General features: G+C 38.7%; 1 protein-coding gene across 7 annotated transcripts in view; it reads left to right on the top strand.

Annotated features, from left to right (window-relative positions):
• Positions 1 to 18,225, top strand: part of MAST4 (microtubule associated serine/threonine kinase family member 4) — a 274,847-nt gene that overhangs the window by 179,133 nt on the left and 77,489 nt on the right. For all 7 annotated transcript variants that reach the window (XM_061475791.1, XM_061475790.1, XM_061475792.1 and 4 more), the window contains one exon: positions 16,884 to 16,972. In XM_061475791.1, coding sequence (XP_061331775.1) covers positions 16,884 to 16,972 — 89 coding nt within the window. The remainder of the gene's footprint in view (positions 1 to 16,883; positions 16,973 to 18,225) is intronic.

Raw genomic sequence — 18,225 nt, 5'->3', positions numbered from 1 at the left:
TATCTTTTATATTCAGGCCATCTCAGGAAGTGGCTTTTGCTGACATTATTTTGTCTTTCAGGTGTATGCCTACATTTGGCTTTCACAGCCAAACACAGCTTGTTTAAGGTCATTTGTAATGATTATTTGAAAAGCCGAGCTAGAGCTTATGTTAACAGAAAGTCTAATGTTTGATTAAACCACTAAACCAGATTAGAGGTTTGGGGCCTCTATTTGTAAAATCCAGGAAATGTAGGAATAAAGTTCAAACTCTCAGCATATTCTTCCTTACTACCGAGAAGGTTAGAAGATCACAGAGTGCTAGTTCCCCTTGAGCATGTCTCCATTACATCAAATAGACAGTATGTGGAAGTTGTGCCAAAGCAAGTTTTCAGTGGAACGGAGTAGTCATGTATTAAAGCTACTGAATTTGTCTCAAACTGTAGTTTCAACTTTCAGTTCTCTTCATTCGTGCTGTTTAAGTTTATTGGCAATCTGCAAGACTGCTATCTGTGGTGGAATCACTGGTGTGAATCTCAGAATAACAATTCTGTAACCTTGTGGCAGTAGAGCTTCCAGAAATGTGTTGACAGCCTTGGGGTATAGCTTGTTCATGTAAGAGTTAATTGCTAGCATAGCAGTATTTCTTAGAGCATTTTGAGGAACGTAACGTGATGTGGTTGTACTTGAAATACATAGTTAAGGAAAGGAGGAAATTTCCTCAATATTGATCCCATTGTACTGTTTTAATGTCATTTTTAGCATTTTTTAGGTCTAAATCCAATGTAAGTCATAGACACAAATTCTAATTCAAAACAGTTATGATCCATGGAAGCAAAAAATGAGATTTTTTTTCTCTATTTTTTTCTTGTAAGTACATTGCTTTTAACAGCTTTTGTGTAATTAACCTTTTATAAACAGCAAAGGCTTACATAAAATCACTTTTTGTAGGAGAGTTCCTGTTCTCCTTGGTTGATAACTTTGACAGAAACTCCCTTTCAGGTTTACTCTTTCACCATTATGTCTCTGGTGACCCAAACATTACTGCTCTGAGGTGGAATTTTAACTGAATTTAGAAAGCCAGACAGATCTGTTCTGCGGGATTATTAAGTCTTGAGACTTTAACTGTGTAATACTGGAATTCTTGGAGGGATCAATGTGTAAAGAAGAAACACTGTACACTGAATTCCACTGTTCAACTTTGTTCTGTGTGTCCAAGCCAGTGTTCCTTTATATTTTGAATTTATTTTTGCTGTATGTATCTTAACACTTTATTTTCTAGTACGGAAGTGTTCATGGATAAAAGTTCATTTTCATCTGGTTTTAGATGTTTAGGGTTCATATTAAGTCTTTCCATTGCCAAAATGGGTCTTGAAACATGGACTGCAAGGAAATTGTCAAACAAACCCCAAAGCAAAAAACCTAAACCAACAACAAAAAAAACCTCTGCCTTCAAACACTGAAAACATGGAGTTTTCAAGTCTGCGTGAATCCAGAAGCTAGAACTTGGAAGAGTAACAGCATATGCTACATTATGCAGTTGTAACAGTTGACAACACTCTCACGTTGGCTTCCTTTTGTTCGGTTTGCCTGCAGTCCTACTTGTGTTGGAGCAGATACTGTTTAAACACTTAAGTTTTAACACAGATGTATGCCATCCTGTGTTGTATAGTTTGACAGGCAGTATTTCCGGTAGCATCTTGGGTTGTTCTTGTTACTGCTAGCAGCACTGCGAGATCTGGTACCTAAAGCTGTTGCTGCTGTTGCATCACATAGGTTGTAGGCTTTCATAGCAGTAGACAGTAAGTTAACTGATGTGTTCACAATTAAAATGTTAACTATAATTATCACTACTTGCTTTTTTTGTCCCTACAGTGGATGTTACTTTACTACCATTTTATGTGTTACTTCATTCTTGACACACCAGGATGGATTAAACAAATCTTTATTGTGAAATTATTCCTCTTCTCAATATTAGTTCATAGCTATTTGCACACTATAAATCATATCCTTGCACTCGGTTTTTTTCCTTTTCTTCTTCCTTCTACACTGAGTCACTGGCATTTGCTTTCATGAATCCTCTGTGACCTACTTCTGTTTGTGAGCAGTTAGTACATGACTTTGGTAGTAAAATACTTCTCTGGTAAGGATACTTTTACAGAGCAAAGTATATGCAAAATTTGTTTTCATAAATTACTTATATCCTCTGTGCTGTATTAGATGGATTAAGTCTTTTCCCCATATTCTTGTTGGATACTGTATCATTATATAAAGTCCAGTATAGGAAAGTATAGTAGGGATTAAAGGATAATTTGAATTTACGATTTTGCCTTGGTTTTGTGTTTCTGTATTTTTGTGAGAAAATTGGGTGTTATTGGTCGCCGAAGGGACCAGGAGAAGTGTATATGAGAAATTGAGCTTATTTGGTCCTGAAATGCTATGTTTCTATAAAATGTTGCTTGCAGAAATAAATCCTGGTAAAGACAAAGTATGAATGGCTTTTGTGGACCAGATTCATTCCTGGAGGTGCATTTCTCCTTATTAGAGCTCTACTCAGAGACTTGTGGTGTTGAATTTTTTCAGTAAGAAAATGCTGCTCATTTTTAAGTTTCACTTACCAGATTTTCATGAGATGTAATCATGTGGATAAATTTGTGTTATAGTTGTGCTGGGTTGCCAGCTGTGGGACAGAGCTTGAAGTATATACCATTACAGAGAAGAAAAATTTCCCTCTCCCTTGATAATGCATTATCTCTCCTCAGAGCCTGCAAGAGAGATTGCAGCCCAGCACTATAATGTTTTGATCTCCAGGAAACTTATCTTAGGTGTGCTTAAAAAAGATTCTGAAGTTGTGCAGTATTTCTGGGCAAAAAATTTGGATATTTGGCTCATTAAAGTGACATAGCACGTCAGGGGGAAGGGACCATTTGTGGCATAACATGGACACTTTACTTTATTTGGGGTGGCCTAGATAATTTGTTTCTGACCTCACTGTTTGAGTAATCCAGTCACTTGAAACCTACGCCACTGAAACTTTTTTAATACCACACCATACTATTTTTAATAGTATAAATGTGCATGTATATATAATGCCAGGTCTGTGGCAGCAAACTGAAACATGTAAATCATCTGATCTTTCCTGGCTTGTGTGGTGCTTGATGATTAAGCATTACGAAAAAAGAAAGAAAAGTAGATGTCAGAAGCCTTGTGTTGTCATCCCTGCTGATTACTGTGCCTGGAGAAGTTTGAATTGCTTCACTGGAGATTATTCAGACGTTTCCAATTACCTCACCATGACTTTGCAGCCAAGCAGTGTGATCTGCATGTGTAATAGATTGCCTGCCCTGGTAGGTGTACAGCTGCGTGGAGCTGAAGTTTGCTCCCAGACCTAGTCTACATGCTGCGTTTTGTACACGGGTAATTATTTGAGCTATACCTAGTCAGTTAATTTTGCTGGCATCACTTTGTTTAGTACACAACTACATTTGAAAAAGGTCGTTTGTATTCTTATGATTCATTTTTATTTCCATCTGAGAAAACCTGAACTAGTAAAAGACTTCTCCCCTATGGTGTAACAGCATCTGCTGAAGGGAGAATATGCTTATGTAACTATACCAGTATAGGTAACACAGCTAATTCTGAAGTGTAGATATAATAAACTGTGCTGGTAAGAAGTTTCTGTAGTTTTGTAAATTTGTAAATTTCTCATGAAACTTTGTTAAACAGTAATAATAAAAGGTTATGTCAGTTACATAAGCTCGATTTCCATCTAGAGAAAAAAGAAAGACCAGGCATATAAGGCGTTTTATAAAGGTTTATTGTTTCGCTATAAAAGGAATGTGGCTATGTTTGGGAACTCCAAGGGCAAAAATACTCTTTTAAGTTGTTACAGCTCCATGTGTGTTGTAGTTTAAGCCTTGAAAGCAACTATCTAATGCATCTTATACAGCGACTACCGTGCAGCATCTTATTCCCTGGCAGTGGGATGGGAGAGAGTTGTAGATAAACCCCCATGGTCTGAAATAAGAACAGTTGATTTTTATTGTTAAAGTAAAATAAAATAATAGGAAATATATCTACAGGAATAACACACACCCCCCAAAACCACCCAAACACAAACAACAACAACAACAACAAAACATAAAACACCCCAAACATCAAAGACATGATGCATGATACAACTGCTCAACACCTTTTGACCAATACCCAGCCTTCCGGGTAACTCCCCCCCAGTTTATATACTGGACATGACATGCTGTGGTATGGAATACCCCTTTGGCTAGTCTGGGTCAGGTGTCCTGTCTCACTCCTGGTTTCTTGTGCCCCTCTTCACTGGCAGAGCATGAAAGACTGAAAAGCCTTTGATCAGTTGGCATTAATTGATGCCATCTTTGGCAGGCTTAATAGATACCAACAGCTCAATGGGCGCCATGAAAGGATCTTTTACCCCCCCCCCCCCCGGAATATAATGTTTCTAGATGCTTAATTATGATTTAATTAAAAAACTTTTGGTCAGCTGATTGGGAGGGAAGGAAAACATGGGTCTCAGTAAAGAAAAGGGGTCTTTTGTTTGCAAACTAAATTTCTGAACCCCAATCAATGTGTGCATACTGAAATGTGGGGCACTGATGGTGCTGGCAGAGGTCTTATGGGAGCAGACATAGTTTTCAGGTTGAATGCCTTCTGCTTAATTGTTCTTACTCAGACTCCTAACCAGTAAAGGTCATAGTTTTCAAACGCTGTATTTTGTCCTAAATAGTGATACTTCTTTTTAAGTGCTTTACTTCCTCAATTCCAGTGTATTAACTGCTTATGCACTACTGATTACTCGTGTCCAAGCAAAAGACAGTACAGAATATTAATTAAAAAAATGTTTATTACTCATATGCAAGGTGTGATACTTCAGTTGTATACTATTGTCTGTTGGCTTTTTTAAAAGTTCAGTTAAAGAAAGGAGCAGGACTGTTTTGCTGTTGTTTGCCTTAGTTGCTTTAAACAAAGGTTGCAAACTTATTTCATACTGCTTAGTTTAAAATTAGGTGTTTGTTGCAGATTTTTGGCAGCTCTCACATGCAGGAGAGGAAAGAGAGATAAACCACTGCAGCTAATGCCAAGGTGCCTTAAAGAGAATGAAGCTCATTTCCCCTCACTTGTCAAATGCTCAATAGGCAACTGTGCTTCATCGTGCTGTGCTTTCAGATCTGTGGATTTGTATTCTCACTTCTGGTTCTCAAGAGGTTAAATAACGGCAGTGCTTAGACCTTCCAGCTCTTACTGGGAGAGTATGTCTGCTGGAGACTAACATCGTTGAATGCTTCTCTGCCCCTGTGTCCCCAGGCTGCAACAAAAGGAAGTCTGTTTCTGTTGTTTCGGAAGCTGCTTTCAGAAACTTTCTGCCGAATTAAGTTGCTCATATGGCTGTACTATTCCACCATCATTCTAGCCAGTTTTACAGATCTTGTGTTTCCACCAGTTGGCCAGGAGTGAGCACATGGGATGGGGAGTTGTGGAGGTGCTCCTTCACTAGGAAGCACTCTGTATCCCTGCTTCAGTTTCAAAACTGTGTGAAGCACTTGCTGCATAAGTAGTAATAAGCATTATGTATTTAGATGGGATTAACAGTGATTTCAGTGAACACGTGTGGTCCATGCTTATTTAGGCTGTCACTCCTTTGATATCTTGTTTCTCTTGAAGATGCGAAGCTTACAGGAATGGGAGTTCTGGTGCAAGAGGTGTCAAGGTTTGCTGGGTTGGTATTCATGAACCTTCTTATTTCTGAAGTGATATTTCAGGTGATGGAGGCTGAGTCCTTTCAGCCCTGGGGCACCTCAGGCCCAGCTGTGACATGGAGCTGGGCAATTCCACTATGCTGAAGAGCAGCAATGGCAGTTCCCCGTCAGACAGAGTGGCTCTCCTGCCACCTCATGAGGAGTCTGGGAAGTTGCGGGAAAACTTGGCAGGAACTAAGTGTGAGAGTACCTGCTTTCCCCAGGACACTGGAAATATGGTGCATCCTGGTTATGCCCACTATGCTTTTGGCGCGTTTTCCAGGAGAGATGAAGGGTTTTTCTAATATAGTAGGTGACATCTCTGCCATTCAAGGTGAAGGTGTCACAACTAAGTATCTCTCAAACGACACACTGGCATTCGAAAGTAGAAGTAGTGTCATGCCTTCCCAGAATGTTTGTGCTAAAAATCACAGACAGGTCTTTCAGGTTTAAGGCAGAAATCTTCCTATGAATAACACGATTTGAAAGAAACCATAGTTGAGTCATTTGTGTAAACTTGTTCTTAACATGGAACTGTGAGATTGGGATATTTATGAGATACGAGTTTTTTTTTTCTTTTTTCCCCTGTATTTTTCCTATGAGTGAGTTTACAGACCTTTATTTTAATACCTTGTAATTTCTTTTCATCTTTTTGTCCTATTAAATTCTAATTTGCTTTTCTTCTGATGAGTCCTGGTTGTGTAGTGCCATAAAAAGTTGCATTGAAGTGTTGAACAGTGAAATTAGGCTTATACATCTTTCAAAATTCCAGTTCCATGTTGTTCTTTATGTTTTAGCATTCTCTTGTTGAAGAATACCTTCTTCCAGGGGTTAAAGTTATATATGTACGGGTGCACATGCACACCATGTGTGGCTTGCTTTTTGGTTGTGATTATTTACAGGTGAGCTATAATCTTTCATCCTTTTCTTTGTGTGAATTAACTAGAAAGTTACAACTGCCAGTTTCAGAAGAATCATGACTTTAGAAAAGGCAGAAGTCTCCCAGGAATATGCATCAACAATATGCTAGGAATAATAAAAATACTTTAAGAACCAATACAAGCTATAATTAGCACATTTGTATTTTTAAAATAGCAAAATTACACAGATGGCTTGTAGAAATTTTTAGCAACATTCTTAATTTCTTAGATCCATTCTAGCAAGGGAGAGTAAGTTATTTAGCAGTTAGTCTGTAAGTATTTTACTTTTCAGTCAGAAAACAAGCATTGTTGTGAAAAAGTATCTTTTAAATTTAGGGTCTTTCCCAAGTATGAATTAAAAACAAACAAAATCAAACTCTTTTGTGTCTTAGTAGATTTCTTCTGGGAATGTAGTTTTTCTTCAGCCAGCTGCATTGCTCTGACATTGTCTTACCCATTCATCCTGTGAGTTGTTGGTAGTATTTGCTAAGTGTTTAAAGGCCACACGTGTAATCATCATGTGCTCCCTCATTGCTTTGAGGAGTTGAAAGCCACCAAATTTAGCAAGGGAGGAAAGAAGCAGTCCTGTCTGGACTCTCTACTCTGGTGAGTAAAAACAAATAGTTACTATTTAATTATAGGAGAAAGGAGCTAGATATAAATATAAATCATTTTAGGGGTTAAACCAGAAGAGAACTACTGGGTTTAAAAGTGAAACCATGTAAAATCTCTGTACTTCAGACAGGTTCCAATTTCCTACTGTTGAGTTTTAGGATATGATTAATTTAGCTGTACTTCATTATTGTTAGGAAACAGGGTGTGTATATGTGTAGGAAAAATACTTGTAGGAGCTTTTCTTTTAATGTCTTTTCTCATGGGGAGTGTCTGGAGTGTGGTGCAAAGCAGATGGTTTTTCATGTGATAAAGGGTACTGTGTAGAGTTTTGTTTTAATAAGCTTTTGATTCTTTTTATATGAAAGTAGCCTGATTTCTTCTTTCCTTTTCCCAAGTGGAACCCTGTCGACTCCGAGGGGTGTCCTGTGCATGCTATTTTGTCCAAGAGAAGCACTCCTTAAAGCTACTCTCTGTGATGTTTGAGGAATGCTTTCAATGCTACAAGAGGTCTGTTTGGCTTATTCTAGTCCACTAATTCTGTGACAGTATGGTGAGCTGTGCACAGTAGTGCTCAGAGCTGTGGTTGTTAGGAACAACCACCAGCAAGGAAAAAGCAAAGTAAGCCAAAAGTTCATATGTCTGTGGAAAACAGAATGAGAAACCTGTGGAGAAGGTGGACAGGGTTTCACTGTGGTAGGTATCTGGATAAACAGGTCTTCCATCTGTAGTTTGGAGACACTCCCATGTTTTATCTTAATTCTGAACTATGCTGGCCTCAGTTTCAACTGGAGCGACAGAAAGCTCAGGGTATGTACTTGGCTCCCTTGCAGTACTGAAATGGCCTGGGGAGTTGGCTGCGGTTAGTCCTCAAGTCTGGATGGATGCTCTTTAAAGGAAGTAAATCTGGAACAGGTTCCTTTTGTTTGCTGGTTTTGTTGAGGGCTTTTTTCTTTGAAGGGCCAGCCTGATTAAGAATTGCCAGTGGATGAACTGTTAGGTTCAGTGTAAGTGTGGAAAAGGCTCTAGCTCTATACCTTCACTTCAGCTGGGAGTGGCAAGGTGAGGAGGAGATCCCCCAGCTACCTCCTCACCCGCGTCTGATTTCTTGGTGTTGTGAGCAGCAGCAGCAGCAGCCGCGGAGCACCGGCCTAGCTCCCAAACAGGGGACAGAGCTAGTGGCAAGCACCGCCTGTGGCAGTGTCTGTGCTACAGCCTGGCAGAGAGCACTCCAGCTGGAGGTGAGTGGAGGCTGTGGAGGGAGCAGCAGCATCCAGCAGCCCCGAGTCACCTCCTTTGGCTCCCCACACTCCCTCAGTTTCTCCCAAGCTGTTAACAATGAGCAAGGGGTCAAAGTGAGAAACATCCTGCCCCTGACCTGGCCACCACAACATGATAAGAAATGTCTGGCTGTACCCTCTTACCCCAAAAAGAGGCACCAGGAGCTTGTAGTGTAGAGTCAAAGTCTGGAATGATCTGGGTTAATGTGAAACTGCTGAAGATGGCCAAGAGCACAGTGAAACGTGTGTTTTAAACCTTCTGTCTGTGCTGCAGCCTTGATAGTCATTTGCTCTGGTAAACAGGGTATTTCCTGTCTAATGCAAGTTTATGCAGGATTATCTACTATGCGAATCAAAGCACTACTTCATTTGGTTGATATCTTCACATGATTGATGCTTTGATCATCACAGTGTGACATATAATACTTTCTTTTTTTTTAAGATTGCGTTTGTTAAATATTACAAACACATCACTGGGGCTCCTGATTATTTTTTTTTCCAAATAAGGTGTTTCTGCTTTTTTTTTTCCCCTTCCATCTCCTCAATTACATAGAATAAAGGTACTGATACTTAGCAATGATTTAGGTCAGCTCTGTGTGTTTTTTCCTCTGCTTCTGGTACTAGCTTCCTACTTACCTTTGTATTTTGAAAGATTAATATTTATGCATCAAGAAATTTAGTTGAATATCTCAGTATGATAGCAGACATGCTGTTCAACTAATAAGTTGGTTTATATCCCTTCCCAAAAGACAAATAAAATAAAAAACAAGTTCAAGAAGCAGTGGGATTTAAATGGTCCCATCAGTGTCTTCTCAATAGGTTGTCTGATAGGAAGATGTAGAAAGTGCATTTTGTGGATAATGAAGCAGAATTGTGCAGTGGTCTGGCTTATAATGCCTTCTCTCCACTGCCTGCCCACTTTGTATGTATTACAGACTTTGTTTTGTATGCAGCTATTTTATAAATATTGTATAACTGTGAAGTTGATAGCTTAATACTCTTTTACATGGTATAATTAAGTATCTCTTTAAGAAGTTTAAACCTAATCAGTTGTTTTAGGAAGGAATGGAACAGACAGAGATAAACCATTTAGTTCTGTAGAAGAAATTCAGATTTCTTCAACTACTAATTTTCTCCTGTGTGAAAATAAAAATTATGGATCATAATTGCTTAGACTGAAAGTGAGAGCAGTCACTGGAGTTGAATGCACTCAACACATATCTAGCACATACAGTTGAGAAGGCTTAATGAAGGATCTGTTTAGTTGTTTGGTAATACTCTGGAGGAATGGAAATTGAGGGGTCTCCTATAGCATAAGATACCTGTCCTTGTGACAGTCTTCCTCAGATCTGAACAGCAGAGATTTGTCAGATATTTTTGCACCTGTGATTTTTTTTTTTTTTTTTTTTCTTGGCAGCCTTTTTTGCAGTGATGCTAACATGCGATTGAACCATTCAGGCTATCCATACAGAGGCTGATCATGTGTCTAGTGGGTTGCATTTTAAGTTTTACTTTTCTCTAGATTTTTAATTTTTTTAAATTATTTTTTTGTTGGTTTTTTTTTTAGAAAGATGAAAATGAGGTCTTCTCTTTTGTATGGTTGAGGAAAGATGAAGTTCTGGTGGTATGCTGGTGGGTATTAGTAATGGCAGGGGAGAAGGTTTTGAACGCAAGTGCATGAATACCTAGAGAGCACCCTTTCCATGTGTACCTGGCCAGTAGCTGAAATGGTCAAGATAGTTGCTGTGTTTCAAGCCCAGCCAGTAACTTGGAACGACACAGCCACTTGCTCACTCCCCTTCCCTCAGCTCCCGGAGGGACGGAAATGAGAATTGAAGGAATGTGACTCTCATGGGTTGAGATAAGAGCAGTCCAGTAACTAAGGTATAACACAAAATCACTGTTGCTACCATCAGCTGTAATAATGGTAAAGGAAGCAACAAGGGAAGAGAATACAACTGCTTGCTACCCGCCAACCGATACCCAGCCTGACCGAAGCAGTGATCTAGCCCTTCTGGGTAACTGCCCCCAGTTTATCTACTGGGCATGATGTGCTGTGGTGTGGAATACCCTTTTGGTTAGTTTGGGTCAGGCCTCTGCTTCCTCCCAGCTTCCTGTGTACCCTGGCAAAGCATGAGTCTGAGAAAGTCCTTGGTTAGAGTAAACATTACCTAGCAACAAGTAAAAACATTGGTGTTATCAGCACTGTTCCCAGGCCAAAAGTCGAAACCACAGCACTGCACCAGCTACTAAGAAGGAGAAAAATGACTGCTACTGCTGAACCCAGGACAGTAGTCTTGCAAAATTCATGACATGCCAAACCGTCAGCTGCGTACTTCATCTAAGTGTGCTGTGTTCATTCTGTTTTGACAGCACTCTAATTTCTTCAGACTAAGACTGGCCTCATTTAAGTTGACTGATCTGCAAATACAAAAGAGTAAAACCTGAATCCCTACATTACAGCGGTTAAAATTTAAATCCCAAGACCCTTCTTTCCCCAGCTCATTAAAGACTGGTATTGAATAATTCCTCACAGAGAGTAGGATATATAATTAATAGAATGTTCAGCTGCATATGTAACATTTTAAATACAGGACTATATATGTCTTTTATATAAATCTGGGTATATATGTAAATATGTATGTATATGTGTATGTTTATATACATATCTGTATTCATGAGCAAGATTTGGGAAGTTCATATGTAGATACGCAGTCAAGTAAAAATATACCAGAAAATAATGTTAGGTGATAGTAAATGAGTGTCAGTATGGAACATTGAAAGCCATTGAAAGAACAAAGAGAAAATTCTAGGTGTTACTGATGGTGTATTTTATTTTCATTCAAATGGTTTGTGCATTTCTCTCAATGGTTGTAGCACTTAGAGAGTATACATACGGCAGTCCAGGAAATACCTCTCAAAATTGCAAGTCTTTGCTTCCTTACTCTGCAGTCTCTATTAGCTGTAGGGTGGAACAGGACTGCAAAAAATAGCACTGGATGGAGCCTGTGGATTTTGTTCATGTAACCCTAGTTCCACAGTATTCACAGAGGTACACTCTTGGTTGATTCATTTTCTTTTCTAAAACGATCCAAGTATGAAACTACCATTAACTGCAGGCCATGTGTCACTTTGACTTTATAGCTCAGATGCTTCATCAGATACAAGCTTAAAGGTTCCTTTTGTCAAGCAGGCTGCTGCACTGTTGGTGTGCATCATCTCTTGCTGGCAGCTGTTTTTTGCGTTTATGTCCCACAGAACGTGGCTGAATTCTGGAGAGCTTGGAAATGCTCAGCAAACTGACTATGCAAAAGGCGTTTTTAAAAACAAAAATCACAAAACAAGCAAAATTCCTCACTTTAATATTTTATTTTTTTTAAAGTCAGTGCTGCATGCGCAGTTGACTCTTCAGTGTTGCTGTTCATGGAGATAATAAATACCTATGAAGCCATAGGGTCGCTAGCTTCATAATAAGTTAAATATAACTGAAATATAACTTCAATTTAACTTTCCTGTATGAATAAAATGGCAGTATCTCAAGTCTTGCTAGGGACAGGATATTCCTCCTGAGGTATTTTCAGCTATGCAAATTTAACACCAGAGAAATTATAGCCACCTTTTCTAACCCTAGAGCCTCTATGGGAGTGCTGGTCTTCATTATTAATCTCTCTTGTATATACATAGTCAGGCTTTGTATTCCAGGCATGACAATATCTTAATTTCTCTGCACTTGTATTAGCAAATAAAACATTTTGTTTGCAACCTTTCTTAAAAAAAGAGTCCCCTTTTAATCTGCACCTTCTGATAAACCACTATATTACACTGATAGCAAAATTAAGAAGCTGTGTTGCAGGGTAGTGCTGTACTTAGCATAGCCTATGAAAGGTTATACTGTCATAAATTACAGTCAAAAGTTAAACTGTCATAAATTACAGTCCAAATCAATCTTCATTACAAGTGTAAGTATTAATAATTGAGAGTGTTGAGATGAAATCATTCTAAACAATTAGAGCAGATGCCAAATTCCCATGAAAAGTAATGGCAGTAATCTCTGCCCATATAGCCTTCTTTCTTACTTTTTTGGTAATCCCCACCCAAAAAAAAAACAACAAAAAACAACCAAACCCAAAAAAAAACAAAGAAAAAAACCCCCAAAATAACCCCAAATGAAACCAAAATCCAACCAAAAAACTCCAACAAACAAACAAACTCCCACCCCCCAAAAAACCCAACCCAATTACACTGCTGGTAATTTGCTCACAAATGAGCCCTCGTTCTGAGGAAGAAACTTCAAATTCAGTGCATGCCTTTTGCTGTTTCTTGATTATCAGGAAACCTGCATTTGATATTTCAGCTCTGGATTAAATGCTGCCTGACCTAGAACTGGATTTCTGCTTTGACTTTTTATTGTATTCAGTGTCTTCAAGTGCTTTTGGAGTGCAGCTTTATGTTAATGGCCGTGCTAGTATTTGTGTCTTGTGCTTTTCTGGTTTCCATCTAGCAGTTGCCGTATCTTTGCCCACAGCTTTTTCCTGATACAGGATGAATTGTGGCTGTCCAAGGAGCAAAGAGATCAAGCTTTATGCAACTGGATTTCATCTTTCAGCAGCTGTAGTTCACATTTGCTTTGTGATTAACAAGGTAGAACTCAAAGCACTTTTGATGTACTGTACTTCTTTTATCATGATACTTCTCATGGGAAGTGTTAATCATCTGCGGCATCTGGAGAAGAGCATTGCTCTTAGACTAGGTGTTGGGGCTGATAATGCAGCTGGGGTGAAGGAGGAATTCCCCAGCAGTGAGACATGGTGAGAAGTCAGGATAGGGAGGAGAGGTGTGAGTGAGTAGGAGGGGAGCATCAGTAGCAGAGAGCAGGAGGCAAGTCATAATCTGTCAGTGAGTGATTTGGAAACCAAATAGGAAATTATGAATTGGATTCCAAGATAAGGAATAGTGCCAGTAGTCCAGGGCACTGCTGATACGGTGGAATGCCAGCTGCTTCCAGATAGGTGGTCATCTAGGACTGCCACTTTGTGGGCAACAGTCTTGCATCCAGGAAGGATCTTCCTGGGACAGAGATGACAAAGGGCAAAAAAATGTAAACTTTCTATTCTGCCTAAGTTTTGTATGCACCCTGAAGTCTTCCCACCCCCACCCCCCTCCTTTGCTCTCCCATACTCTCTTCTCCTTGGGAAAAAAAGATGTTTTTCTTTCCCCCTTGTTTTTTTCAGTGATGTAAACCCTGTGTTGTATCTTCTGCCTGCCTTGCTAGTCTCTCCTCTGTGCCATGCAGCCGGATCACAACGTGATTATCTGAGGCATTTTGGGGGTGTAACCTTCTGCAGTTTACCGAGGTTTATGTTTCCCTAAGTTAACAGCCCCTGTAGACAGCGCTACTGTAACTTTCCTGCAGACAAAGAGGCTTTCTTTCAGGGCTGCCTCTTATCAGTTGGTTTATCTTGTCAGATTTGAATGGGAAAAGAATAGTTTTATGAAGACAATAGAAAGGAAAAGTTACTTAATGTGTTCAGAGTGATTTTGTTTGCAGTATGGCTTTAAGGTCTGAGATTCTTCTGTATACGGAAGATTGCTGTTTCAAGGCTGAATATAGTTCAGTAAGTAATGCTTTGGTACTTCCTTAGTTCAAACCCATTTGTGGGGTTCTAGCAGCTTAGGTCATCTTTCAGGGTTCCCTCAAGAATTGGGTTGTTTTCTTTTTTCCACCCACAAAAAAGCCTCCTCTTATAACAGCATTATTCTGGGAAAGGAGTTGTGTTTCACAGATCATGCAGGATGAATAACATTGGTTCAAAATCCTTGTGGGACAGAACTGAGAAAACAAAGCTACAGCAGGAGCTTTAGGATGGATTTGTCCTTTTATGCAGTGATTTGGATCTTACCTTACTGGTGAGACAAACAGAAGAAACTTAATATTTTTTTTATTTTCTGTTTCTCAATAAAACATTTCATTTGAGTGTGATGAAAGAGAAGTTCTTCATAAAGCTGCAGCCATGTCTGAGCAAATAGCAAAGATTTTTTTGAAATGGTGGTTGGAGAAAGTTTTCTTAACTTTTGGTATTGAAGGCAATCCATTGTGCTTCCCAGAAATAATGCTAAAAAACAGCACCCAAAAAAACTGAGATAACTTGAATTAGGTATCTTTGATAGTGATTTGTGAAAGGTGTTGCATTAACTTCAGCTGAAGAATGCCAAGTTCGAATTTTAATGTAAAAGTGAATACAAGGCAGTTACTTATTTTACATAGGAAGTTCTGGCAAAAGTGATAAAATTATCAATTTCTACAGATATGGGCAAATGATGCTGATAAACCTGTGTCTGGAATCATCTTCATAGCAAAATCAGTGTAGGGTGCCTAAATTTGTTGAAAGCAGTGTTTACTTTGCTGAGAACATACCCAGGGGATATATGCCTGCACCACAGATGCTGTAATGATATCATCACATTACTGTGGATAGATGCAGTATGTACGTCCTTTAACAAATGTTTAATGAATAACAAAAGTTTCTAATGGGTTCAGTTTTAGATTGGGAAATTGCAAAGGAGAAGTTATTCAGACTTTTAAAAAACAAGTGTATCAAGCGAGGCTTGTCATGGTATGATACAAGAAAAGTTACAAAAAATACAGTGATGTTGCATGAAGCCAAAACAAAGAATTTGGATACTTCAGACAAAATTGAGAGATGGGGGAAAAAAAATATTATTTTGAAATCTTGTCTAATGAAATACAGATTATTTGCTCAAGTTCCATCATTTAAAAAGTTGATTAAGTTCTGAGTATGTTAAAAGTAAACATTGATAGCTGAGCTTAATCTAGAAGGATTTAAAAAAATGCATTTATGTAATTTTACATTTACAAAATTCACCCTCTTTGTTCAGCTTAGAAATTGCAGCGTATGTCTTGAGTTTTCCAGTGCTCTGAATGGGAATCCTGCAGTCATTTCAAGCTTGCTTTTCGTACATAGATTTGCAGTAACGGTTTATATACTCATGAGTATATTATGTAATTGATCATAATAATAGATATGGCAATTAATGGTGCAGTTCATGCAGATGAACTTTGAACTAAACAGCTGGGAATGGCACCCTTGCTGCTTCACAAAACGTTTTTCAAGGGGAGACTGATCTCAATGTTTGACTCTTTGCATATTGCAGGTATCTTCTCTACTGTTTTCATACTCAACATTTCCTCTGGCTTTTATTTTCCTTGTTTTCAGTATTACTTCACATTACTTTTGAATATTTTATTTAGTGTTTTATAGCTTAAATAGCTATCTTTTGCACTGTATTCAGCTTACACAGAATCAGGACTAATTAGTAGTGCTTTCTGGCTGTTGCGTAGAGATCATGTTACAAAATTCATCTTTGGAGACATCTACAGATATGATCTGAATCTGCTCCTGTTTGAACCTGCTGTGTTAAACAAAGGGGTTTATGTACGAATTTCCTCCTTTTAGTGGTTTTGAGGTTTTTTTTAGACCTTTACAGAAAAAATTCTGATTGCAGTACTGTAAACATTAGCATGTGCACACAAGTTTACATGCAGTTACAGTCTCTTTGACTTCAGGGTACTGTTTTCCTCATGCACACTTGTACCAACACATATTTAATAACTGTGTGATATACCTAAGAAAAATATCTTGTTTCCCATATTTAATAGATGTTAATTTACTGTTTATCTCGCCTAATGATCTTCTGATATGGGAAATTTCTTCGCAGATGAAAAATGTATGAGTAAAAAAATGCATTCGTCTTCTTAGGCATCATCTGTTCCATTGACAGAAGGCACAGATGTGACATTTATCTCAATAATTAGATTTATAATTATTGTATCATTCTCAGATTGATAATTCATTGGTCTTCATGGCATGTGATTTGGAGCGCTACAGGTCATGCAACAGAAATAGGCTTAATCATTGAATGGTGAACCTAAACTTGAGACTGGTTTTCACATTATGCTTATATGTTTTTATGTATTACAAAAAGTGTATGGCAGATAAACTAACTGCAGGCAGGGAAGAACATTTGTAGATCACTGGAGGCGAATGCTGGTCTGTGGACAGAACAGCAAATGTGGAAGCCTGAAAAATATCTGTGGTGCATTTTGTCTGGAAGCTGCTGTCTTTGCCATTATCTAGTGTGATTGTAGACTTCCTGGACATGCCTGTGAAAACAACAGTAGCTCTGATTTTTAGTAGGAGACTGGGAAATGAGGGAACAAAGAAGCAGAATCTCAGAACGTGCATATGCCGTACATGCTGTATTTTTTATGCTAATGTCTTCTTTCCTCTCTTTTTTGTTCACAGTTGTAGAACAAGCAACAGGAAGAGTTTGATGGGCAATGGCCAGTCTCCAGCTCTGCCTCGACCTCACTCACCACTCTCAGCTCATGCAGGTGATTTTTGTATCTATGCTACTACTACTATTAAGTTCTTAAAATATTTACATAAGGAAAGGAAAAAAGACAAATTCCCTATCCCACTACTCTTCTTTCCACTGTTTGTAAAATCAAAAAGTTGCATATCATTTCATCCAAGTATCTGTTTTGTTTAGATCCATAAATCCTAAGTTATGGTGAGAAGCAGTCCAGAAATACCTAACATGGATCATGTAGCTATTTTTTATTTCCCTGTCTTGCATTCCGACATGATGCATTTTCTCCCCCTTTCCCCTTGCCTTCTCTTTCTGGCGCTAGTTCAAAGTGTGGCCCTTAGTGTGACAAAGATGTAGAGTAGCTTACACACATGGTAAAGGTGTGGAGTTGGTGAGTAGGGTATTGCATTCTACTCCTAGTGCTTTTGCTCTCTAGGGTTTGTGGTGCTAGGCACACTGCTGGAAATTTGTGTGCTTCACTTTATATGGCAGTAAATCGATGATAATTATGTTTTGCTTCTGAAATACCTGAAGCACTTAAAGATTGAATGAAAGTCCATAAATAAATATTTTCTTGATAACGATTGTCTTAATTTTAAAAAGGAACATTTTTAGCATATCAAACCCCGTTTTCTCAAATGCTTATTGTCTCTTTTGGTTTTTTGGGCATTGGCTTGTAGCCACACACCGAAGTGAAAGCCACGCACGGAAGTGAAAGCCACACACCAATACTTGTGTAGGCAATGGCACTGAATGCTTTGGAGAACTTTTGTCAGATGGATGCTAAAAGAAAAGGTGCAGAGCTGAAGTTGAATTTTTGAAGTGGAGGGCAAGTTTATTAAGGCATCTTCAGTTTTCTTGTAGAAGCAATAGTATTAGAGAAAATATAGTGGTGATTTTCGCTCTGAGCAGCAGGCTGTCACAATCAGAAATCCAGACAACATGGAGATTTGTGAAGAGTTCAAGGCAGCACAGCATTTAAAACGAACAAAGAAAAATATGGTGCAGACTATTTTAAAACTGAGAATTAAATGTAGTAGTGCTTGGGATCCCTCTCAAATACAGGAACTGCGGTTTGGCGCAGGGAATCTGTGGTCACCATAGAGAGAGGCTTTAGTTGTGCTGTTCTGACCGATGAAAGCAGTATGCAATGCTTGCTAGGAGAGCTAGTGTGTCTGCTGCAATGAGTGACTACACCAGCTATTTGGAAACTCATGGCTTAGACACACAATGCCTAGAAGGCTTCAGAAGTATGGAGTGACCAGCACATGTTAC

This window comes from Pezoporus flaviventris, unplaced genomic scaffold (assembly GCF_033815535.1).
Source record: "Pezoporus flaviventris isolate CSIRO_AGI_PZ_B2104156 unplaced genomic scaffold, CSIRO_AGI_Pfla_v1 ptg000090l, whole genome shotgun sequence".
Taxonomy (NCBI): Eukaryota; Metazoa; Chordata; class Aves; order Psittaciformes; family Psittacidae; genus Pezoporus; species Pezoporus flaviventris.
The sequence above is the reverse complement of the archived record's forward strand: the minus strand, read 5'-3'. Positions and strand labels throughout refer to the sequence as shown.